Source organism: Rousettus aegyptiacus, unplaced genomic scaffold (genome assembly GCF_014176215.1).
Source record: "Rousettus aegyptiacus isolate mRouAeg1 unplaced genomic scaffold, mRouAeg1.p scaffold_m13_p_8, whole genome shotgun sequence".
NCBI lineage: Eukaryota > Metazoa > Chordata > Mammalia > Chiroptera > Pteropodidae > Rousettus > Rousettus aegyptiacus.
In genome coordinates, this window is record NW_023416311.1 from 5,554,063 (window position 1) to 5,578,311 (window position 24,249).

Consider the following 24,249-nt stretch of genomic DNA (forward strand, 5'->3'; position numbering starts at 1 on the left):
CTGGACAGCATAACCCTGGACCTTCTAATGATCAGCAATTCCAGTGACACTTCATACCCTAAAATTGTCTACTTTTCACATGCTTTGTGAGATTACAGACGAGTCATGAATGGCCCTGGGGACATATGTGTGACTTGCTTCTCCCAGAGCTCCCATCGGGGCAAGAGTTCAACGACCACATGCACCCAGAAGGCCCGGAGGTGGGAGAGAACCCAGGGCTGTAGGCCCTTGCTCTGCGGGGCTCCGTTCCCAGGCACGTACGCCACGCTGGTCCCCGTCTCTGCCCGTGCGCATCTCCTCTCGCCCGCCTCACCTTGATGGTTTCTAGCTCCATGCGAAGCCGGTTGTTTTCTGACAGGAGGTCCCTGTTCCTGGTCTCAATTTGTTGCAGCTGCGTCTCCAATTCAGCTTCATATTCTCGGCTTCCCTCCTGGAATTCTCGGAGCTCCTCCTGCGTATTCTCTGCCCTGTGGAAGTCCCAGACGTCAGAAAATAATTCACTGAGCACACACATGCTGCTGAGTGTTATACGTGGACTAGCTCTTTACTCAACTGCCTTCTGAGGCAGAAGCTATCATTGTCCTCATTTTACAGAAGAGAAGATGAGGTTTAGACAGGATGACTGACTTGTCCCAAGGTCACATGAGAAGTCAGAAACAGAGCTTGGCCCTGTTTATTCATTGTATAGTAAATACAATGTATTTACTATACAACGAATAGTACAGTATTTACTATACACTATTCAATGTATAGTAAATACACTTTGGATTGTGTATCCTCTGCAGATGTAATTCTAAGTAGAAAATGGATGTAATATAAATGTTCCCTTATCACACCACTATGCCTATCAAGGAAACAAAAATCATGAATTCAAAAGAAATACACAACTTTAACATAAACGATGAAGATATCAAAACTGTTCAAGATTTTGTTCACCCTGGTTCAGTCATCAGTTCAAATGGAGACTGCAGCCAAGACGTCACAAGAAGGCTGAGACTCGGAAGGGCGGCAGTGGAAGAATCGGGAAAGATCATCAAGAGCAAAGATGTGTCATTAGAAACCAAGGCTAAGGTCACCCACACCCTCGTAGTCCCAGTGACTGTGCACGGATGCAAACGCGGGACAGTGAAGGAGGCTGATGGGAAAAATATCGGTTCGCGTGCAATATGCGGTATCTATGGATACCGTGGACCACCGGAAAGACGAACAAGTTGGTCCTAGAGCGAGTGAGGCCTGAAACGTCACTGGAGGCGAAAATGACAACATGGAAGCTGTCCTACTTCGGGCACGTGATGAGAAGGCAGGGTTCTTTGGAAAAGACAATAATGCTGGGGGATTGGGGGGGCGGGGACTAGAAGGCAGCATTAAAAGAGCAAGACCAAACGTGAGACGGATCGACTCCCTAAAAGAAGCCGCAGGAGCTGAGCAGGGCTGCTGGGGACAGCACACTGTGGACACCGCTCACTCATAGGGTCACCAGGAGTCAGAGCCAACTCAACGGCATGTAAGTCACACACACATTATGTGTCCCTACGCCATCCCAAACGCCCAATTCTAGCTTTTCGATCCTTAAAATGCAAGGGGCATTTTTTTTTTTTTATAATATCGTCATGAGTTATCTTGAAGTCACACTAAGAATCAAGAAATTAGAGGGACTGGAATAAGACCTCCGCGTGGAGATTATAAGAGTCCACGAGGAATGAAAGAAACAGCACTGGACACAAACACACATGCACACCCCCAGGTATGGACACTGAAACCCTGGTTTCCGATTTTAAAATCTGCAACGACCCATCTCGCTAGGCACAGGGAAAAGTTCCCTCCGCACGTACGAAGCACTGACCAGATGTGGCATCTGGGAACCAACAAAACCCTGCCAGAAAATAAGCCGGGACGTGGCAGTACGCTCAGGATCATCGCCTTTGGAGTTCGAATTCCAGCTCTGCTACTTCCTGCTCGTGCGACCTTGGTGTGCAAATTACTTGCTTCACTTTACAGACTTAGTTTCCTCATTTGTGAAATGGCTGACCATGGTTTCTTCAGAGATAATATACAGTTAAGCCTTCGCAGCGCTTGTCACATAATACGTCCATGACATATGACTACCACCATCATTAAGGGAACAATAAAAGCAGGGTGAACTTTGGAGAACTGACCTTTGCTTGTAGGTCATAGCCAGATCTTTCCAATAGTTAGCTTCTTCCTCCTCAGAGCTGAAAGTCTTTCCCGAGTCCTCCATCGTGAAAACGGGGACGAGGTCACTCTTCCTGTGGCATGGTGTCTAGGAGAGAAGTTTTAAAATTATTATCCGCACCCGGTTAAATAGCTGATCTTTAATGGGGGGGAAAAAAATCCTGAACTTTGTTGGATTAAATAAAACATTCCAAAAAACTAACATACAGCTCACCTGCACGTTACATTCCACGGAGAGATAAAACTATCAGGATTTGTTGATTTATTACATTGGGTGGGGGGACAGGGTAGGGAGAAAATGGAGGTGAGGTCATCTCTTGAGTTTCCAGCTTAGACAACGGGGTGCTACCACCATTCCCATTACCAGAGATGGAGAACATTGAAAGTCTTTAGGGTGAAGGAATAATGAACCCAGCTTGGGACATTTTGATAAACACATCTAGACATGACACTGAATCTGAAATTCAGGGGTGAGGTCTGGGCTAATGATACAAAACTAAGAGCCACAAGTTTGTAGCTGGTTCTTCCCTTTTTCTTGTGATGGAACCACTGGAGAATGAGGACAATTTATGGAACTCTGAGACATGCCAGTGTTTGAAAGGTGAGCAAGGAAGGAAACAATAATCAAAGGAGATGGAAGAGAAACAGAGAGAGAGACGGAGGAGAAATAAAGGGAGAGAGAGAGGAGAGCCAGGAAGCGTAAGCTGCCCTGGAAGTCCACGGTTTCAAGGGTAGAAAAGGGGACATTACGCAGTATCCATGATGCAACAGAGAAGCTGGGAAGATAGAGACTGAAAAAGATCCACGAGATTTAGCGAAATGTCGGTCACTAGTGATATGAGCAAGAACAGTTTCATTACAGTGGAGGAGTAAGTGGGAGGCAAGGAAGTCCAGGGGATTTTGGAGAACTGGGTGTTAGAAGATGAATAAGACAGTAGCTAGAGGGGAATGGTGTGGGAGTGGGGGGGGGGGGGGTAAGGGCCTCGGCTCTGAGGACTGAGATGCCCAGGGCAGAGGGCAGAGAACATACTTTATCAACAGTTGTCAGTTTACAGAGTCCCTGCTGATTGAGTCTCTCAATGTAATAGCTTATTTTCTGAATTTAAGGCTCTGAACTTGTCAAAAATCATTAGGAATCCACATGAGATGGCCCCAAGGTCCCTTCCTTCAAGGGAGCTCACAGTCTCCTGTGTCCTTGGAGACAAAAGGATGAACGCCACCCCTCACTCTGCAAGGCATAACCAACAAGCTGTACTTGAGGCTAAAAATACAAATCATTTGGCTAAATGTGTTAGCGCCAATACGGACACAACCACCAACTCCTGGATCCCCGGTAGAAATTGAACGCTTCTACCTGTATTCGAGTGTAGCGCTCACTGATGCCTCTACGTTCGTTAATACCTGTACGCACCTCTTCTCTGCCTCCTAGCTTCTTTCCCTTTCCTAACTCAGAGAAAACATGCCGTGTTCCCTCTCACCCACCCACTACCAGGGAACGGGGTCTCAGAAAGCTTGATCTACGCAAAGAAGCTGGATGGAGTAGAAATCTGGTAACGTGTTCGCTATTTCCAGGCCAGCCCTCCCTCCATCCTTCTGGACAACACCCCAACAGTCCCTTGAAGTGGCTGGCCCTCCATGTGGTTCAGAGGGACCTGGCGTCATCTCCTGCACCTGGGAGAAGGCACATGACTACTCATGCCTCCAGCATCAGTCACTGGCTCAGGGGTGGGCCTAACCCAAGCTAAGCCAATGACAGGGGTCAACCTCACCCAAGCTGAACCAACCACTGACTCAGGGGTGGGCCTAACCCACACTGAGCCAATGACAGGGGTGGACTTAACCCAAGCTGAGCCAATAAGAGTTCAGGCCCACGCCTTTTACAGAACTATCAAGAAAGAAACTTTGGAAATGTTAACCAGCCTAATTGTGGTGATTATTTCACAATAGTCTCATGCATCAAACCAGCCTGTAGTACACCTTAAACCTACACAGTATTATATGTCTGTTATAACTCCATAAAGCTGGAGAGAAGAGGAAAGAAAGGAATGCTCTCTTTCCACTAGGGTCCATAAGATGGTAGGAGGTTAAGTCCGGAGCTGCCGGGAGTCATTTTTGTATCACAAGAGAGGAGACTGCTTGAGAAGGAAGCCAAAACAGGACAGCAGGACCAAGAGGTCCTGAGGCTACTGACAACACCTGGATCCAGTTGCACCTGCTTTACAGTTATGAGAGAATCAATTCCCTTTCTTGACTGTTCCTGTTAGGGTTGGGTTTCTATAGAGTGATCTTGTTTGCTGAAAGTAAAAAGGATAGAGCATAAATAATAATTGACATGGCAACAGGAAATGGGAAATCTGAGTCTGGTCCTCCCTGCTCAAGCCACAAACTCCAATGAGCCCATCTCTCATCTCATGCAGTCATCAAACCAACGTCTCTAGTGGCAAGAGCCCGGAGCCATTGCAACTGTAACTGAGTCCTGTGTGACCATCAGATCTCATATCAAGGACCGACCCAACCGCCTGGCATGGGAGGAAGTCTGCACATAGTACAGTGAGGAACTAGGAACATTGACTTTTTCTACTGTTTGGGAAAAGATCATGTTCGAGGTTCAAAGCAATTAGTCACTGCCTACTTCTCTAGATATTGCCTACTACCCACTTGCCCGCGTATGGTCTGGCCACACTGCCTTTTCTATTCCTTGAACACACCAAGCTTGCCCCCACCTCAGGGCCTTTGCACTTGCTGTCCTTGCTGCCTGGAATGCTTTGCCCTCAGAGCTCTCAGCAGGTTGCCTTCTCACCAGAGAGACCTTATGTGAATATCCAACCAAACACTCCCTCCCAGCCCTGCACCATCACATTCACCCTAGCTTTATTTCATCACTGTATGAGGTTTGTGTTTACCTTCCCTCACTGAAATGTCAATTACTGAGCATAGGAACCATCTCCAACTTTTATACCCCCCCCCCCGTGCCTAAAACAGTGCCTGGCATTTAACAGACACTCGGTAAATGCCAATGGACTGAATGCACAGAGGGGAAGACAGATTGGCCACTAGCTGAAAGGGGTGTGAGGTTAAGGAAAGGCAAGAAGCAGGAGACCCTCAGAAGGCTGGGCTATAATTTACGTCTGTAAATCCCTAAGACTCTATCAGGGTGGGGAACACCTCTCCCTCAGCACCTGAGGGGCACCTCCTTACGGGGAGGGGTGGAGGTCAGGCCACCATGTTGGAGAGCACTCCCGTCCCAGGTCTACATGATAAGGAGTGTCTGATACAGTAACTGGAGTTTAATAACCATCCCTTGCACTCTTATGAGACAAGTTTTAGAAAAGGGCTTCTTAAAACACTGTTACCATGGCCAGTGAGGCTTGAAACTTAATCCTCAAGAAAGGAATGAATTTAAGATGTTTTAGGAGGCACTGGCATTGCAGGAGAGGCTCTAATTACAACCACACTGATGGGAGGATCTGGTTTTGGACTTCAGAGACTGGAGAGAAATTAAGTAGGGACCAGAGCGTCTGTCACAGCCTGCATAATCTCTGTCTCCTTCAACTAAAGGGCAAAAACCACAGGCCTGGTATTTCAACCAAAACTCCCTGCATGGTAAAAACAATCCTCAGGAAGAGGAAAAAATATACTACAGGCTAAAAGAGAAGAAGGAACAGCTGAACCTCACTGTTATGAAACAGCAATCTTAAAATATGAGTCCTCCACAAAGAGAAAATGTCTCAGAAAGTTCTAATGTGCATTGTTCTCTGCCACAGAAAGCAGGTAAGATGACTTGCAAAGGTTCCCTTTCTTCCAAGATTATCTACTGAATTTTATCATCACCTTTTCTTATCGTCACATTTGCTGCACGCCAGGCATTTAATGTTATTTTCAAACAACTTTATCCCCTTTAAGCCATTCAACTGTAAGAGTAAGCAGGACAATCACTTAGTTTCTTAGAAGCAGAAGCTGGAGCAGAAACATATGCCTTGGACATATCCATAAGGTGCAAATGAGCAGCAGAATTAGACCAGACCTAAGTACAAGGGTTGGGGAGGGCGGGTCTTTAAATTTAAGTTCAAGGTCTCCCTAAGGTTACAGACTGAGCAGAGATCAAATTCACTTTTTTCATTTGGCCCACACAGTCATTTAAAAGCCACTGTGACAGGCAGGTGTTAACCTTTGGTCACAGAATATACAACTTTGTATTGGTATCTTAAAAACAAATACTGCATGTATTTATTTCATCTGTATGACAGGCGCCATAGGCATTCTAACTTGTGTTCTCAATACACCATCGTGCCAGCGTTGTGGGCGAATCTAATGGGCACCTCAACTACATATGCTACAGCATGCAAAAAAGAACAAACTGAGACCAAGTGGTTTGAAAAAGATCCAACTTTTATTTTGCATAACTTAGATCTACTACTCTTACAAAAAAAAAAATATGTTTCATCGAGTCTCTCTCTCTCTCTCTCTTTTTTTTGGTGTGTCTTCCATGATCAAATTTAATAGAAAAGTCTGAAAACATACAACCTTGATTTCAAAACTAGAAAAAAAAAAAAAAAGCAGTCTGTCTTGGCTTCCCTCTGGGTGAAGAAAGCCACTCAAAAGGAAGGAGCAATACACACCTGTAACCCATCAGGAATTAACTTCTCCACCCTAACCCCGATCCCTGCCAATCAAAACAAATGAAGAGCTGAAGGGAAAGGGAGGTAGGGGAAGAAGTTCCCGAACGCCAGCATGTGCTCTGACAGCTTTTGTGCTATGGCACAGACTTTGCATTTTGCAGAAGTGAGATCACTGGGGCAAAATCAGTCAAGAATCAGCAAGTCTGGCTTCTCTATTTGCGTTTTCAAAGTCTGTAATGATCTACCTACAAAAATACTTAGGCAAGCAGAGACAAATGCTCACGGGTGTACACCATCATTCACTAATGTACAAATTGGAGAAACTGTCAACAGAGGACTGACTGGAAAACTATGCAGTTGTTAAGAACTGTATGTACTAGTATAGGAGAAAGTTCACTACACGTAAAAAATGCCATTTTTGTCTACAAATGTATCTCTCTCTCTTTGCATACAAAGGGTCTGGAGGGATGTACCAGAATGTGAGTAAAGCAGGCAGTGAGATGAGGACTTGAACCTGACACACCACTATACATACTGATGTTTACAGTACGCCTACATTGCATTTGAAATTTTAAAAGGCTTAACCTCTGACAAAAAAAGAGAATAGCTACTGTTCCAGGATTTTATTCTACTGAACCAAGATGTCAGACACACAGGTTTTTCCTACTGTGGTTCCCCTCTCTTCCATCCCTTTTCAAACATTTCTGAACACCTACTAAATGCCAGGCACAGCTGGGAGAGGCAGATAAAAAACACCTGTGTCTGTACCAGGTGTAAACACAATCCTAGCAGCTGATACCAACTTTCTGTACCTAGGTGTAATTATATCAAAAAATTACTTTGCAAGAGCGTAATTTCTCTGGGTTCACATTCTAAAGCAAAAGAACACGCTGAAACAAACAAACAAACAAAACATCTGAACAGAATAAGCCAAGTTAAAAAAACTATTATCCAAAATGGGATAAAATAAACCAACCAGAGGCCCTTGAGACTTCAAAGGCATAGATCATCTGGATCTAGTCCTACCCAAAAGACACACTAAGAGTTAAAATTTTAGTTTCAAAACTAATTGAGTATCAATGTGTATTTATGTCGGAGTAAGGGGGCCAGGTAGCAAGTGGCCCTGGGAGTCACTGGGATTCAATCCTTCTTCAAAGCACCCTACCCACGTCCTAAAATGCCATCCTATCCTAGAATACGCAAACAAAACTAGCACAGAAAACGACAGATCTGCCCAGCAGAGGCGGCAAAGGCCAATTCTTTAGAAAGTTAGTTAAAAGAGCCCTCGAGCTAAAAGTAGAAAAGGCACAACCTGTACAAACCCTGGACAAAGAAAAAAGGGAAGCTCAGACCTTCGGGAGGCAGAGAACCTGAGATGACTGGAGAAGATAATGCAGCCCCCCAACAAAAAAAGCGTGTCAAGGGGGTGGCGGGGGTTTCCCATGACCTCAGAGAAGCAGGTACGCCCAGCCACTGCATTCAAGCTGTAGAATAAGCGCTTTTATCCTTTATTCAATCCGTTCCCAAAGTACTGTCAGGGGAAATCTGAACCGTCCTGCAGCAAAGATCTGAGGAAAGCGGAGGGAAGGAGACAGTTCCAAACACGTTCCCGAAGGAAGGGAGGTGCCCAAAGCAAGGAGGTTTGGGGAAAGAGGCCTGCACGGAGGGTGGAAGCAGGGAAGGGAAGTGGGCGAGAAGGAGGGCTACAAGGAATGAGGGGGAGATGAGGGCAGGAGGAAAGGAGGTGGCGGGGATCGAGAAAGGGCAGAAAACAGGGCGAGAAAAGAGACTGGGGCGTCAAGGAGGGGAGTCTGGGGTGGGAGGGCACAGGAAGGCAGTGGAGCTGGGCTGCGGGGACCGGGGACGAGGAGGGCAGAAGGACCGAGGAAGTCAAGGAGGGTGGGGAGGGCTGCAAGAGAAAGAAAGTTGGCAAGGGCGAGGAGCCGGACGCGGGGGCACAAGGGTGGGAAGGCACAAAGTTGGGAAGGGAGGCTGCAGAGAAGCGGGAGTTTCGAGCCCGGCGGCCGGGAAGCGACGCGCAAGCGAACGTCGGAGACGCAGGGACCCTGCACCGCGGCGGCCCGGCGGCCCGAGAGCGCGGCGGGCGCCGGGCGGGGCGCAGAAGTTTCCCCGCGGCCGTGACGGTCCCGGGGTGGGAGCTAGCCCGCCGGCGGCTGCAGCTCGGCACTTACCCCGGCTCTGGCGACGAGGACGGGCGGTGGCGGCCCCAGCGGCGGCGACTGAGGGCGCTGCGGCTCGGACCTCGGCCCCCCCGCCCCGCCCTTGAGCTCCGGGCCCGCGCCGCTCATTGGCTGCCGCACCACGGGACCGCGTCCGCCTCGGCCAATCAGCGCCGAGCAGCGCCGTTTGGAAACTTTTTTCCCAGGACTCGGGCGCGGCGCGGCCACGCGGCGGCCCTGGGGCTGGTGATAGCCGGGAAGGTTCTGGCTGCCGACGGAGACCTGGAGGATGCTGGCTGCTCCCCGCACACTCGGGAACGGGCTGGGAATTGCGGGCCAACGCACTTCAAGTGAATACGCTTCCCTCCCCGTGACACAGATTGCGTTCTCCCGTCCTTGCATTTCCCCCGCATCAGAGGACAGGGCAAAGATCCAGGTCCGCTTAGGCTAAGCAATACCCCATGTTCTTCCCACCCCTTTACACCCAAAATAAAAATTTAAACATTAATTTCTTCTTCAAAGGCAGCAAAATTTAATGTGTAAGAGTTTGATTTTGAGCCTGGCTTTGAATCCTAGCTCTGCCCCTTAAAATCTGTGTGATCTTGGGCAAGTTATCCTGCGACTTAGTTTCCTCATCTATAAAACGGGTTCGTGATAGGGTTCTAACTTACAGGATTACGCAGTAACGTCATGTGTTAACTTGGCATTTGTAAAACAGTGCCTAACACATAAATAAAATCTATTTGTTAAGTGGTCTTGATCTTTTAATTCGTTAGATGTGTCAGGCAAAATGTGAACTTCTTGACCTGGGTTTCTTCATTTAATTCTCACAGCAATATTAATTCTTCACCAACAATTATTTATTGAGCACTCTCACTTAGAACAAAATAAATGTCAAGTAAGATGCCTGTCCTCAGAGACCTCACAGAACTAAGAAATAACACAGAAAACCAGCAAACAGAAAAAGTAAAATAATTTCGGTCTCCAATAAGTGCTATGTATCAAGCAAGGTCATGTGATAGAAAGGGGCTAGGGGGGAGTTGCTTCAGATAAAATGGTCAGGGAAGGCCTGTCCAGGAGATGACAAAGGAGCTGAGACCAGGATGATGAGAACCACAGAAAGCACTTTCATTGTCGTCATTTTATAGATGAGAGAACTAAGGTACAGGAAGTTAAATGTGTTGCCCAAGGTCTCACCATTAGTAAATAAGAAATCAGGTTTTATAACTGCATCTGCTGGACTCTTACACTTGTGTTCTTCAGTACTACACTAGAGGCAAAGAGATCTTAGCTACTTTGAAAATTCCAACCACATTCCCTCCTGCCTCCCTGCTGTCTTTAAGAATGACCTTTCTCTAATTCTATTTTGTTTTGACTCCTTGCTAGTTCCTGAAGAAACTCAGACACAAAAGGGAACCACCACCTACATCAACAGGGCTAAGGAAAGTACCTGAATGTCTTTCAGGAAACTTCCATCCCAAATACTAGTAAATCATTTGCACCCTCTTGACATTTAAGCTCTTTGCTTTCTTTCACTCCAGAATTTTATCAACCCTCCTCATTCTGTGAGGTTTCTGGAATAATCACCCCGGTTTACAGATGAACTGACGCACAAATTGATGAGGCACCAGTTATGACTGAATGGTGTTGATCAAGTCATTTAAACTAGTTTTCAATTTCCTTTATTTTCCAGTTAAAAAAAGGAGAGGATATTGAAATGATTGTTAAAATCCTCTTCAGGAATGGGGGTTTAGGTAAATGTCCTTAAGTAAAACCTTAAAAATTTAAAGGAAAAATTTGGCATATTTTAAAAATATGTTCTGAATGAACAGAGAGCTTGGTTTCTCTTAAGCCCTTCCATAACATTTTATCATTTCAAAACACTAAACCTAACCTAACAGAAGAGAAGTTACTGAGGGAGGAAGTCCTTCACTGGCAGCCAGCTTAATTTAAGAGCTGAACTGAATGTAAAGTAGCTGCTTAAACAGATCAAAAATCTTCATCCTGTTTCCATAAATATGAAGATTATAATTTGGCCAAGGAAAACAATGAAAGTTACTCTTACTCTCTGATAAGAAGAGTTTGCCCAGCTAATAAATAGGAATAAGATTAACAGAGTCTATACTTAAGAAAATAGATCTTAAGAAAAAATGTTAAAGTGCTCTTTCACAAATATCCAGTAGAATTTCAATGAATAATTACCTGCTTCCAAAGTCTGGTGTACTCTGCTTAGGCTAGTTTTCTGCAAAAAAAAAAAAAAAAAAAAATTAAAAAAAAATAAATAAAATTACAGTTCTTTAAAAATTATCTGCAATTCAGACTTTTCATTTGCTTTCCATTTAGTATGATTGATCCATTTTTATTTACTGCATTTAACCTGTTGAGACCAGGCACAACTCTGGACTCAAAAGAATGCCAAGCAAAGTCAAACAAAATGTGTATGCTCTTTATTATGTTTTGTGACTAAAACCCTTTTTTAAAAAAGCAATTAAAAATCCACAATTATTTTGTTTCTTTTTTTATATTTTTAGTTTGTATGGTTTATATTCAGAGATACTCGGGGGTAGGCGGGGAAGGAGAAAGAAAACTATCCCTAAAGAGAAGCACATTTGTTTGGTACTTTGAACAAAAAAACCAAAATGCTAAAAACAGAGTTGCTTTCCATCTGTTCTAATTCCCACTTGGAAAATACTCTCCACAAGCAGACACAATTAAGATTTACTCAGCAGTAATAAATACCTAAGCAGACAGATGATGTGTGTGTTCTTGTCATCTGCCTCCTGGCAAATGAAATTCAAGCACAAAGGATTCTTCAGCTACATGTTTGATCTCGTCCTCCCCAATACAAGGATGACTATAGGGAAGTATGAGCTTCCCCTGAAATTTACACCACTTACTGTGAATTGCCTAATGAAATTGCCTCACACTGCTGACTTCAAGGGGGAAAAAGTTCTCTTTTGGCCATTTCTAGTTACTGATACTTCACAAAGTCAATCTGCTTCTTGACGAACTTTACAAAAAAACCTTTCTGCGGTATTCAGCTAACACATCCTAAACTACGTCTAGATTTAGACATAAATGTGTGCTTTCTTTTTCTCCTTAATTTGCAACAGGAAATAGTGAGAAGCTGGCAGTTTTGCAAATGACCGTTGTGCTTACTGTTAATTTTTTTTTGAATTTTAGGCAAAAGTAGATTGAGGTGAAGAAATAAACCCCGAATGTGGCACATCTATCCACTTGAAACAACTGCTTTGGGCTTCACAAAGCTTTTGCAACTGTAAGGTCTCATTTTTGCTGGCCCAATCTGTCACTGGAAAAGTAGTGTTCATTTGTAACGAGCTCTGAAGCGGGGCTTTTTAAAAATTACGTTTTCTTACTAAAGTCACGAGGACCTCTTAATTGTTGATGACAACATTCAGCCTAGTCTTAGCCCACACTTTATTTTGGCCAGCTGGGTCGTAACTGCGAGAAACCCTGCCGGCCCAAAGGACTTGGCGGTTACCTCATTTTTTTTTTTTTTTTTCTCTACTCGCCACTAGGTTGCACTAGCTTAAGGATGCTGTGGAAAATATGCGTCATTTAATTTTTTTAAAAAGTAGAATCATCACGTGACGAGAGACAGACAGGCATATAGACACGGGAGAAAGCCAAAACGATCGGGGTTTTCCATCGAAATCCCGTTTAAATTGCCTTCCCTCAAAAGACCGAAAGAGCTGAAATGTATCAAATCCTGGTTGGCAGGTTTTTCCCCTGGTTCCACCTCACAAGCTCCTTAATTCTCCGCTTTCAGGTTCCCTTCCACTCCACAACGGTAAGCCACGGGGAACGCCTCCTTAAACTGAGGTTTTCGCACCAAAAGCTGGGGTCACCCCCCTGGGAAGTCCCCTATTTAGGGGTTTATCGGGAGGGGACTGAGCCTGACGAGGCTGCAGGGCCGCGAGGCCCCGCCCCCCCCGGGTTCCCAGCACGCCCCGCGCGGGGAGGACGCGGCGGCGGGGGAGGGGCGGAGGAAGGGGCGGAGCCACAGGGAGAAAAGGGCGTAGGTTTTGCGACAGGGGCGGTTCGGTGCGGAAGCGGAAGTGGAGGGTGCGCTTGGCGGCGGCGGCGGGAGCTGCGGAGTCGGGAATCAAAACAAAGGGCCTGGGGGGGCGGGGGAAAGGCGGTGGGCCGGAATGTGAGCGGTGGTGGAGGTGTCGGCTGAGGTGAGTGAGTTGGCGGTGCTAGGAACTAGTTCCTGATGGGCCCACTGTTCTGGGGCCACCAGGCTGGAGGGGTGACAGTGCCCCCCCCCGTTACTTTCCCCATTGCTGGCCGAGGTGGAAGAAGTTGGCTAGTCGTAGGGGAAGGACTGGGACCCACCAGTCAAGCCCCCGCCGAAGGTTTGGGTTGTCTCCGTTTCACGCCCGTTCACGGCTGTCATTGCAGCGCCGCTACAGCCCCTTTGGGGAGTTCGGTTCTCCGCCCGCATCTGTCTACCTGCTCCCTATGGGGCCCTCCAGGTGTGGAGAGCAGCTTTTCCGAAAAGTGCGCCCAGAAAGACCGGGCGGGTGTTTTCGCAACCCCCCTGGGAGTTTTGCATCCTCAGTTTTTCAGCATTTTCTGGGGTGTAGCCTCTGGTTTGACAGATAATGTTGGGTTTTCTTAGGGCTCGAGCCCCTCCCACTGCTAATAGTAACGCAACACCGTGATACACCTTTCAGAGTCTCTCAAGCACCTTTTTGGTATTACCAAGAGTTTTCTAGTTACATTTGTAGCTTTTGGACTTCTCAATATCTCTGACCGGTAAATACTGTTTTGCATTCAGGGAGATTGAAAACTAATCGAAACGGTTTTCCTAGACATTTATCGAACTCTTCGTTCAACAATTGACATGTACTAGGCACTGTGCTAGATGCAGGAGATACAAAACTAAGAAAACATGATCTGTGCCACCGTGAAGTGTGTATTTAAGTGGAGGAGACAAAAAGAAAAAGCAAATAAGATAATTTTAGATAGAAAAACTATATCGGGGAAAAAATGGTAATATAATGGGATGGCGTGGTGGTCGAGGACTAGATTGGGTATTAAGAGAAGGCGACCGCTAAATTTTCTACTTTGATTGATTCATTTAAGTCAAACAGCTCTGTGAAGTTGCTACTGATATCATCAGGCCCATTCTACAAGCGGGATCTGAGGTTCACAGAGTTGAGAGTTGTCCAAAGCTGCACAGATAGGTAGCAGCAGAATTGAGGATTAATATGCAGATAGTCTGACTTCAGAGTCTGTGCTCTCAACCACTATCTGAATCGCTCAAAGACTCAGAGAGGTAATAGAATTGAGATTTCCACTCAGCTCAAATAGAACTTGCTTTAGCTACTTAAAGTCCTTAGTGGCCTTCCTAGGCATATTGGAGGAAATTTCTGGGTGCAGGCCAGAAATCGTTACTATGTTGAGCAATAGTGAAGGCACCCTGGTATGATAGAAAGAGGTGGACAACCCTGGTTCTGCCCCCTTTCTAATTGTGTGATCTTGAGAAAGTTACAAAATGTCCTTAAACTCGTCTCCTCTGTAATATAAGGCCAATTTCTCCCTTATCTATCTCACACATATACTGTGGGAGGGGAAAAATTACATAAACGGATATCATTAGCTGATTGATTTCATCATTGTATCTCTTCGCCAAGCATAGGCCTGCTACATAGGAGATAATAAGTAAATATTTGGTGACTTTAGAAATAATGTTAAGTAAAAATGGTTAATAACTTGTATTGTACTCTACCTGTCAACTCACTTTCAGGATTGGCTTTGAGGTTGCGGGAGCATGTCGAAGTCGTGTATGTCATGAACATCACAAATCCTTATGATCTAGGAGAGATTGTGGGGAGATATAAGACCTGTATTGAATAGGAAAAGCAAGTACCATAATTTACTAACATATACTAGGTAAACAGCTTTATTCGTTGCCTCATCCAACAAATATTTACTTAGTGTATACTAAGTAGCCGGGCCCTGTGCTTGGCACAGGCGACACAATGGTGAAAACAAAAAGTTGGGCTCCTTTATCTAATTGTTCTTGCTCTCAATCCTGTGAGGTGGACATGGGAGAAATTAGCCACGCTTTACAGAGGAAGAAACCCAAATTTAATGAAGTTTTGTAGCTTCGACATAAAATTCCAAATAGTAAATATTTTAGGTTTTGTGGGCCATAAAGTTTCAGTTGCAAATACTCAACTCTGCAATTGTAGTGTAAAAATGAACCATAGATTATACCTACAACAAATTAGCATGGCCATGTCTTGATAAAGGTATTTATAGACGCTAAAATTCGAATCTTGTACAATTTTATGTCATAAAGCAAAACATTATTTTGATTTTTTTCTAAGACTTTAAAAATACATTCTTAGTTTGAGGGCCATTTAAATGCAAGCAGTGGGCTGGGTTTGGCTGGCAAGCCATAGTTTGCCCACCATTGCTTTATGTGATCAGCTGTCCTATACCTTAGATATAGTACTTGTATAGTCATCTCGTCCCTCACCGTACTATGTAGATGTTAAAATACTTGAAAAGAACATCTTATCAGAGAGATAGATAACTAAAGGGAATTCTTTTCTATATGCCCAGATTAAATTTCTGAAAGATAAATTAATAACCTTAAAATGGTCACCGTAGGTAAGGGTAGGTGGTTGTTGGGGTATGATGGCGAGGACTTGGGAATGAGATTCAGTCGTGCGTACCATTGGCAAGCTGCCTTCAGGCCCAATGGCTATTATTGATTTGATCGGCTTTTATTCTACTGTTTAAGTGTCTTTGCCCTGGAGTAGATATAACACAGTTGTGACTTGGTATTTTTCTGTTAAGATTTTTGATAGTATACTATACTGAACTTTCATAACTAAACCAAGAAATTTGTTTGATTTATTCTGTAGCAGAATCAAAGTCAAAGTCCGCAGAGGTCACTTAATTTGGACCTTCCATACTCATACCAAAAACAGTAGGATAAGTTGCTCTTAAATCAATTTCAAAATCTTATGTAATTGGTAATGAGGACATGTGGTTGTTCTTTTACTAAAATTACATGCTCTTTGCTGTTAACTTTTTAATTCTCACAAACAATCTTCAGGGAGAGTCGAGGATTAAGAACAACTATAGTCTCACATTTTAATAGTAAAATTTGTTCTTATGCATATAAATAACATTGAAAACTCATTCTTAACAGGGTGGAAGAATGAAAGAAAAGAAAGATGAAAGAATGTTGAACCACTTTGTGTGGCTGTATGATGGAAGGAAACAGAACTGAGAACTCCAGCAGTAGAACACTTGGATGGCTTCAACAAGATAATGACGCTAAGCCATGGCTTTGGAAATTCTCTAATTGCTTTTCTCGTCCTGAGCAGACATTGCCACTTAGTCCCCAAACGGTAACTGTGTGCAAGACTAAGGACACAGCAATTTCCTAATGCAAATAGATGAGAGGTCCACTTGGTCTGGGGCGGTCTCCCTCCTTGGACTTGGAGTTTGTGCTAAGTTTACCCTTGTATCTTGCTTATATTACTCCTTGTAGCACATTATTGTAATTCCTTACACAATGAGAGCGTAATTTTTTAACTACCGCACTTCGATGCTTTAAATATTTAATGTTAACATCTTGAGATGATTCATTTCTCAAAGTCACAGATTCCAAAGATAAAATCCACATTATAGAATAAAATCAGAGGAAGATATAAAATAGATTTTATTTGACTGTGGCCTTCTGAGTCTTATGACATCAGTAATTTGGGTCATTTCAGAAATGTTTTACTTTAGGGGCAGGTGACAGCGTTGGCAGCTCAAGCAGGGTTTCCTGGGATGGCCGATCTGGCTCTCAAGTAGTCAAATGATACAGAATTGTGCTGTCAACTTTACAGATCCGGAAACTTGATTTTTGTCAGTGGCATCCAGAATTAAGTATGTTCAAGGGGACCAGCTCACGATAAATCTGCCCCTAAGAGCCAGGTATCTATAAATCAGAATCCCAGTCATTTACAGCCTGAACTGTAATTATGGAGCGGGCAGAACACACTGCTTGTTGAGTGAGCAGTCCATGGCTGTTGCCTCCCTTTTAGGAAAGTCTAACTGAAAATCCAGATTTCTCCCAGATGAGTATAGAATCACAGCAAAAGGAGTGAAATTATGGCAGAGCATAGACTCTTCTGTGCTCCGAGGGGTGAGCAGGTCTCGATCCCTGTGTAAGGGCTTACTAGTGCCTCCCATCAACCCATACAGGCTCTCAATTAGTTAGATCTCACTTCAGTGGCCAGGTGCTCTGCCGAGAGCTATATGTGCACGATCTCATTTTTTCCTCTTAATAACTCTAGGAGGTATATCTTATTCTCAATTGAAGGGTGAGGAAATGGAAAGTAACTTATGCAAGGTCATAAAACTGTTAAGTATCCCATGCAAACCCAGGCCTCTGACGTCAATATCATGCCATAACCTTTGCAAATATACTGACTTCCTGTGTCTATTTTAGAACCATGTGACAAACTATTTATCTTGTACCTTTTCCCAGGTAGTTTTCTAATTACTGTAATGCTTTTGACTGGCTACAGAACAACTGTTGGCATCATGGCTTTAGGTCATGATATCCTTGGGTTTGCTAAGTGTCATCAGTAATGCATTTACAGACCTTCGCACAGATGGGCTACTTGGGCAGCTGGCTGAGCTCATCCGTAATGTTTGGAATCTTCTTCTCTGGAGGACCTTACTAAAACTCCTTATGATCTGACTGTAAGAACTATTAAGTATTTTCCTCAAAGCACTTTGCTCGTCAGCCGTCTTTCTTGAATGCTGTTTGTGACTGTGTTGTTTTCATACCACCTATTTTGTCTTCGGAAGATGCTGTGAGGCGAGGGGAAGTTATCAAAGGGAAGTACCAGAGACGTAGATGGTTTTAACCGGGCTTGCTGAAGACACCTCCCCCAGTCTCTTAAAACTCAGGAAGAGCGCAGTCTTAATTTTAGTCTGTTTCCGTGTTCACCCTCTGCAGACCTCTCTGAAGAATGCCCCTGGTTTTAGCTGCCATTCCATTTTGTTTGGTCATGATCGAGTGGTGTAAACAGGATTAAACAGTGTCTCCATTGTCGAATGCAGTAAGATGTAACCAGAAATCACTGGCCTCATAAAATTAACACGTAGTCTGATTTTCTTTTCTCAGAAAGAGTACATGGAGAACAAGAAAGTTGCTGTGGAATTAAAGGATGTACCATCTCCCCTTCATGCTGGCTCTAAACTTTTTCCTGCAGTCCCACTTCCAGATATCCATTCTCTTCAGCAACCTAAAATCCAGCTTTCAACTGTCCCCAAAGTAAGCTGCTGTGCTCATTGCACTAATGAACCCTCCACTTCACCAATGCATTTTGGTGGTGGCGGTGGCGGTGGCGGAGGTGCTGGTAGCTTGATTCACACGGGCACACTGTTAGACTCGCAAAGCACCAGGACAATCACGTGTCAGGTAGGGTCAGGGTTTGCTTTCCAGTCTGCGTCTTCACTCCAGAATGCCTCAGCTAGGAACAATTTGGCCGGCATTGCAAGTGACTTTCCCAGCATGTGTCTAGAAAGTAATGTATCTTCCCGCCAACACCTGCCCTGTTGTGGAAAGCTCCATTTCCAGTCATGCAACGGTAACATGCACACGCTGCATCAGTTCCCGGCTCTCCAGGGCTGCACCTCCGCTGGCTATTTCCCCTGTTCTGATTTCACAAGTGGGGCTCCAGGGCATTTGGAAGAGCACATTTCACAGTCGGAGCTAACGCCTCACTTGTGCACCAACTCTTTGCACCTAAATGTGGTCCCTCCGGTGTGTTTGAAGGGCTCCCTTTACTGCGAAGACTGTCTAAACAAGGTTTGTATCTTTTTATTTGATATGTTGGGTGCAGCTGAACTTTGAGGAGTGACTTTTGAGAAGCAAATGTATCTTAAAGATGTTTTGTCGTGCATGGGGTTTTGAGGATCCTTCCCACGAGGTAGCTTTCTCCCCGTCAGCATAACTGCTGGTGGACCTGAAAGAACTAAAGGGTAAAATGGGAGGGACCATTCAGAAAAGGACAGTAATTGTTACGTAGTTTATGCTTTTTGGGCCTCTTGCAATAAATCTATTGCTTACATGTGAACCCAGCTCGGCCAAGCCTTGTGTTCTGTTTTTTCTTCAAAGGCTAGAGCACAATCGTGATTTCTTATAACTAATATCCACTTTATACATGGACCCATTCATGTAATGTAGGTAACTGCATGTTGTCCTTTTGTAATAATTTGAGGAACTTGAATCGTGGCCTCGATCACACCTGTGGTTAAGTGAAGATTTTTTTTTTTTAAGTCCCTTTACGTAAAGTGTGTCTGAGGTCACCATTGCAGCAGACCCATGCCCCAGAATGTAAAGGTCCGATCATGTGGCTGTCTTTCCTGATCACTTCAAGTCATTTCTTGAAGTGAGTTTATGAATTGATAACTATTAGTTCTGCAAAAGATGATTTGAAAAGACGTTTTATCAGAGGTCAGTAGGTAGAAAGGAGAAACACTTAGAGTCTATTTACAGTTGTGTATAACTCTAGGTTCTGAAGTGATGTATCTGAACCTCCTTTTTTTTAAAAAAAAAAATTTTTTTAAACAGCCGGCAAGAAATAGTGTTATTGCTGCTGCTAAAGTCTGGCCAAATATACCACCTCCAACTACTCAGACCGCACCTGTCACTATTCCTCTGTGTAATGGCTGTGGAACCAAAGGAACGGGGACGGAGAGCACGTTGTTATTGGCGACCGGTCTCGGGAAAGCTGCTGCGAAATTCGGTAAATGACAGGACAGTATAAAGTGTGCATGTCCAGTAGTGTTCTGTCAGTTGAATATCTCAGACCAACTGCATTTAATCACCTTTTAAAAATTTCTCGTGGTTCTAATGGTACTGTGTATGTGGTTCTCTTGTTCTATTTCTTGGTAAAACTCCTTTTTTGCTTTGACAGACAACTCATTTGCCCTTTCTGTTGGGCTGAGGCTATTTGAGATCAGAAAAAAAATGGGAGTATATTAGAAAAAATAAGTGCCAGGTGGGACTTAGTGTCAACTTAGAGTCATAATCACACTTGTATACTCCTTACAGGGACTTAGTATCTAAAAGATTTGGTAATGGCTACTGGAAAACAATATTTGAAAACTTAAGATTATTTCCCCCAAAATAGTTGATGTGATATTTTCTTTTGAAAACATTTAAGAATTAAATCTGATGTTAACACAGTACTAAAAATCATTGAAGATGCTGGACAGTGAGAACCTTACCTTGCATTGCCTCTTGATTGTTCTTGCGTACTGAGCAGGTAGACAAGCATGGGCGGAGCATCCATTCACCTCTGTGCTAGTGTTCAGAGATGCACAGCCGGTCAGCGTGAGGGCGGCTCATGCTTCGCGGTGGATGTATTGCGGGCTTAAAGTAACTTGACCCTTAGGTTTGTTCTCTCCAAAAAAAATAGGACTATTTACTGGAGAGACCGTGGCAGCTTTGGGGCTGTTATTAGACCAACCAGTGAGGTTGATAATCTTAAAGTTAACATCCATCAACAATTTCATTTTTCTGCCGCTAAGGATGATAGGTAGCTACGTATTTTATTTTTATTTGCCATTTCTTTGTCACTATGCCTGATTGAAAGTGTTAACATTTCTCAAGGGTCACCAGAAGTCACGCTAGCCGGACAGGTGCTAGAAAACTTACCCCCAATTGGAGTTTTTTGGGATATTGAAAACTGCTCAGTTCCTTCAGGCCGCTCAGCGACTGCTGTTGTACAGAGGATCCGTGAGAAGTTTTTCAAAGGCCACAGGGAAGCGGAATTCATCTGCGTGTGTGACATCAGTAAAGAAAACAAAGAAGTTATTCAAGAGCTAAATAATTGTCAGGTAAAAAAAAAAAAGAAAGAAGACTTTAATATATTATGGTAGAATAAGCACCTGTGATTTTTTAAAAATAATTTCAATTAAAAATTTGTTTAACAATATGCATTTGTGCTGTTTGCAAATAAAGGAAATTAGCAAAAGATTCTTTCTAAAATACAGTAAATTCACAGTGCCGTCAACAGATTCGGCCACTTTAAGTGAAATGACATTTAATGAAAGCTGTTTTATCATAGGCTAATTGATATAAACAAGTTAGGTTCCTTTGAATGAAATGACATTATTCGAGGTCTGCTATACTAAGAACCATTTAATCTGGTCTGATTTTTAATAATGATGCTTATTTGTGATAGTACCAATCCCATATAATGATACATATGTATCATTTCCTTTGATTTTCAAGGCTCAGAGGATTTATTATTTGAAAGTTATAAATGAAACAGGCCCCCCAAGTGGTTAAGCATTTTCTTTAAGATCACATGTCCAGTAAGTGGATGAGCTAAGATTTAAATCCAGATTTACCCCAAAATCTGTTCTCTTAAACTAGAACTAGGATTTAGTTCTTTTGACTCTTAGACAGTTTCATTGATAATGTCATATCGCTGCCTAAACTTATGTTTATGTTCTTTATAGAACCTAATAAATTCTGTCTTGTATTGTGTGCACCTCTCAAAACCAACCTTTGCTTGCTTTTTTTACGTGTGAACCTGATAGTTTTAACAGGAATAAACATGTTAGCTCCCTAAGGTGCAGATGCCTCTCTTCTCCCACCACCTAACCCCAGATCCTGAAGGCATAGATGGTGTATACAGCACAGACAAATAACATCAAATGCAGCCCCAACTCTTATCTTAATCATGTATCAGATCTCCGCCCCTCCCAAATTGTTGTCAAAAGCTACTCACTCACCAGAGCTCATTTAACTACAAATTTCACTTCCTTTTCTCTGCATATTTTCTGAAAGGGGGATGGATAAAGCAAAAGGAGAAGGTAAGGGGTCAGAGCTGGGGTAATAATGGAACCAATTAATTCATATGGAGACCCAAATTTGAAATTAAAGAAATGTGGTGGTAATTTTTTTTCCATTCCTAAGTTGTAATAATAATAGTTTCTTCCCTCAAGGACAGTTTATTAAGATGTGAGCAGAATGTGTAGTGATTTTCTCACTCAGCCTTTGCCCGTTTGTCCTTATTATAAATTAATGCAGGTAACTGTTGCCCACATCAATGCTACTGCAAAGAATGCTGCTGATGATAAACTCCGTCAGAGTCTCCGAAGGTTTGCAAATACGCACACTGCTCCAGCCACTGTGGTTCTTGTGTCAAGTAAGTATGAAAACCTCTGCTCATTTCACTTAAACTCACTGAGTGGGAATTATCATAGAAGCCAAAAGTTGTTAAAGTAAAACGTCCCCAAAGAGGCTGAAATACATAGGACATACTTAATGCTCATTTTTGAGAACTGTGTTAGAAAAACAATTGAGTCTACATGCATTTTTGTATTTCCTCCTTGGAACTTGAGTGAGGATTTTTGTGGGGCCAAGTTTATTAAAGAAAATGTAAGTTTTTAAAACTCTGGGCACAATGTTGCTAATTTTAAAACTCTAAGATGAGTAATTTCCAAAATCGACACTCCCCAAGATATTAATATTTGCTCCCTGTCAGAACTGGAAGTAACATGTGTCTTGGGATTCAGTATAAGCATGTGTTGAAATTGTCTTACCGTGTAAATTCCTCTGATAACGAAATGTGCTCCTGTTCTAAAAAGGGAGAGGGAGCGACTTTGAATACAATCCAGCCATTCCTTCTCAGTAGGTGTCAGTAGAGTTGTCTGTCTCTGTCGAGTGTTTCTAATGTTTGGGGATGGGGTTGGGCTGTACCTTTTCTTTCAGCTGATGTCAATTTTGCATTGGAACTTAGTGACCTGAGACACAGGCATGGTTTCCATATAATTTTGGTCCATAAAAACCAGGCCTCAGAAGCACTACTGCATCATGCTAACGAACTGATCAGATTTGAAGAATTCATTTCCGACTTGCCCCCCAGGTTACCACTAAAAATGCCAGTAAGTGGGTTTGCATTCTTTTTGCTGTGTTCCAGCGTTAGATTAGGGAGGCTGAACACAGCCCTTAACAAGGGGGTCTCCAAGCCCAGGGGAGGCTGTTCTTTGTAGGAGGCTGACCAGATTTTGAAATAAGACTTAGAAACCTTCAGTCTTCCCTTAAAATATCCAGAGACTTGCTGTATGAATGTTGCTTTTCTTTTTCAAAACCTCATAGGGAATCGACTTTTAGATTTACCTTACCAGCAGCCACTTGCCAAAGCTAGCAATGTTTTGTGTCAAACGGATAGAAGTAACGGAATAAAAGTCATTGCTCCTTTTGCTACCAAGTATTGTGGGTAAAGAATATGGTGATGTTTTGTACCTACTGCTGTGGTTGGAGTCAAACAGAGTAATTGTACAGTTTTTAGGCATTTAATCCCTAAGCTCCAGCAGGCCTGTGAGCCTGTTTTCTATGATTACATGCCCTGTCATGCACGTGCACAATTAGGAGTGGTTATTGCTACACTTGTAGCCTGGTAAGGCACGTGATAGGAAAATGTGAACATGTTTACATCAGGAGGAGCATCTCTGATAGTCTTAATTTGGGATAAGAAGGTTTACTGCAGTGCTGAGCTGGGCTTATGCTGTTTGGAGAATATTTGCATAACTCTTAAATAGTCATAATGGACAGGAGCTGTAGTGTGGATGAAACAGAGGAGTGGGCCATCCCGTATATTAAATGCAGTTTTAACATAATTAAATAACTTTAGAATTAACAGAAGCACCTTAGAGAAATTATCTCACCCTGTCCTCGTTATAGGGAGGAAGAAATCAGCACATAGGAAAAGCAAGCAGTCCGTTGGTGGTCAGACATGCTGATCACAGCAGAGCAAAGACTGGATGGACCCCAGGCCCCCTGATCTAAGGTGTTAGGCTGCTAGTCCCCCCGCATTCCCTAACACCCCAAACGAGCCAAGATGAATCACGTGCTGAGGAGGCCTGCCGTTGGGGATACCAGAGTCAGGTCCACGGAGTAACACACGCCCCCCGTCAGCCTTTGGAGCCACCCTCCTACTCATTTTGCTGTTATTCAGTATATTTTCAGCCTTTTGGCTATAGCTAGGTTTTCTCCCGCTGCTTCTGTGTAGCGTTCACTTTTCTAATCTAGAAGACCTTTAAGTCAAATGTAGTGTTCAGGTGAAAGATCCTTATTCCTTATGGTTAAAAAAAAAAAAAAAAAGACATTATTCATAACGTTGAGTCTTGCCAGTCTCATTCACTAGAGCGATAACTCAGGTACATTTCTCTTTTTCTGTTTTTCAGTC

The 24,249-nt window shown here is 43.5% G+C and overlaps 2 protein-coding genes across 10 annotated transcripts in view; one reads left to right on the plus strand and one right to left on the minus strand.

Moving 5' to 3' along the window:
* NDE1 (nudE neurodevelopment protein 1) overlaps positions 1 to 11,989 on the minus strand; it is a 39,379-nt gene extending 27,390 nt beyond the window's left edge. For 2 of the 3 annotated variants that reach the window (XM_016156953.2, XM_016156956.2), the window contains exons 1-3: positions 9,005 to 9,088; positions 2,157 to 2,281; positions 314 to 467 (exon numbers count right to left, since the gene is read on the minus strand). In XM_016156953.2, the coding sequence (XP_016012439.2) occupies positions 314 to 467; positions 2,157 to 2,239 (237 nt within the window). In that variant the 5' untranslated portion in view covers positions 2,240 to 2,281; positions 9,005 to 9,088. Of the gene's footprint in view, positions 1 to 313; positions 468 to 2,156; positions 2,282 to 9,004; positions 9,089 to 11,194; positions 11,235 to 11,731 lie in introns of those variants that run through there. The other variant, XM_016156955.2, reaches the window with a different exon arrangement.
* Positions 11,990 to 12,341: 352 nt separating this feature from the next.
* Positions 12,342 to 24,249, plus strand: part of MARF1 (meiosis regulator and mRNA stability factor 1) — a 35,439-nt gene continuing 23,531 nt past the window's right edge. For 3 of the 7 annotated variants that reach the window (XM_016156945.2, XM_016156948.2, XM_016156949.2), the window contains exons 1-7: positions 13,072 to 13,194; positions 16,188 to 16,389; positions 18,165 to 18,851; positions 19,617 to 19,791; positions 20,661 to 20,887; positions 22,089 to 22,206; positions 22,773 to 22,945. In XM_016156945.2, the coding sequence (XP_016012431.2) occupies positions 16,246 to 16,389; positions 18,165 to 18,851; positions 19,617 to 19,791; positions 20,661 to 20,887; positions 22,089 to 22,206; positions 22,773 to 22,945 (1,524 nt within the window). In that variant the 5' untranslated portion in view covers positions 13,072 to 13,194; positions 16,188 to 16,245. Of the gene's footprint in view, positions 12,804 to 13,047; positions 13,195 to 16,187; positions 16,390 to 17,519; positions 17,738 to 18,164; positions 18,852 to 19,616; positions 19,792 to 20,660; positions 20,888 to 22,088; positions 22,207 to 22,772; positions 22,946 to 24,249 lie in introns of those variants that run through there. The other 4 variants (XM_016156950.2, XM_016156951.2, XM_016156946.2 and 1 more) reach the window with 3 other exon arrangements.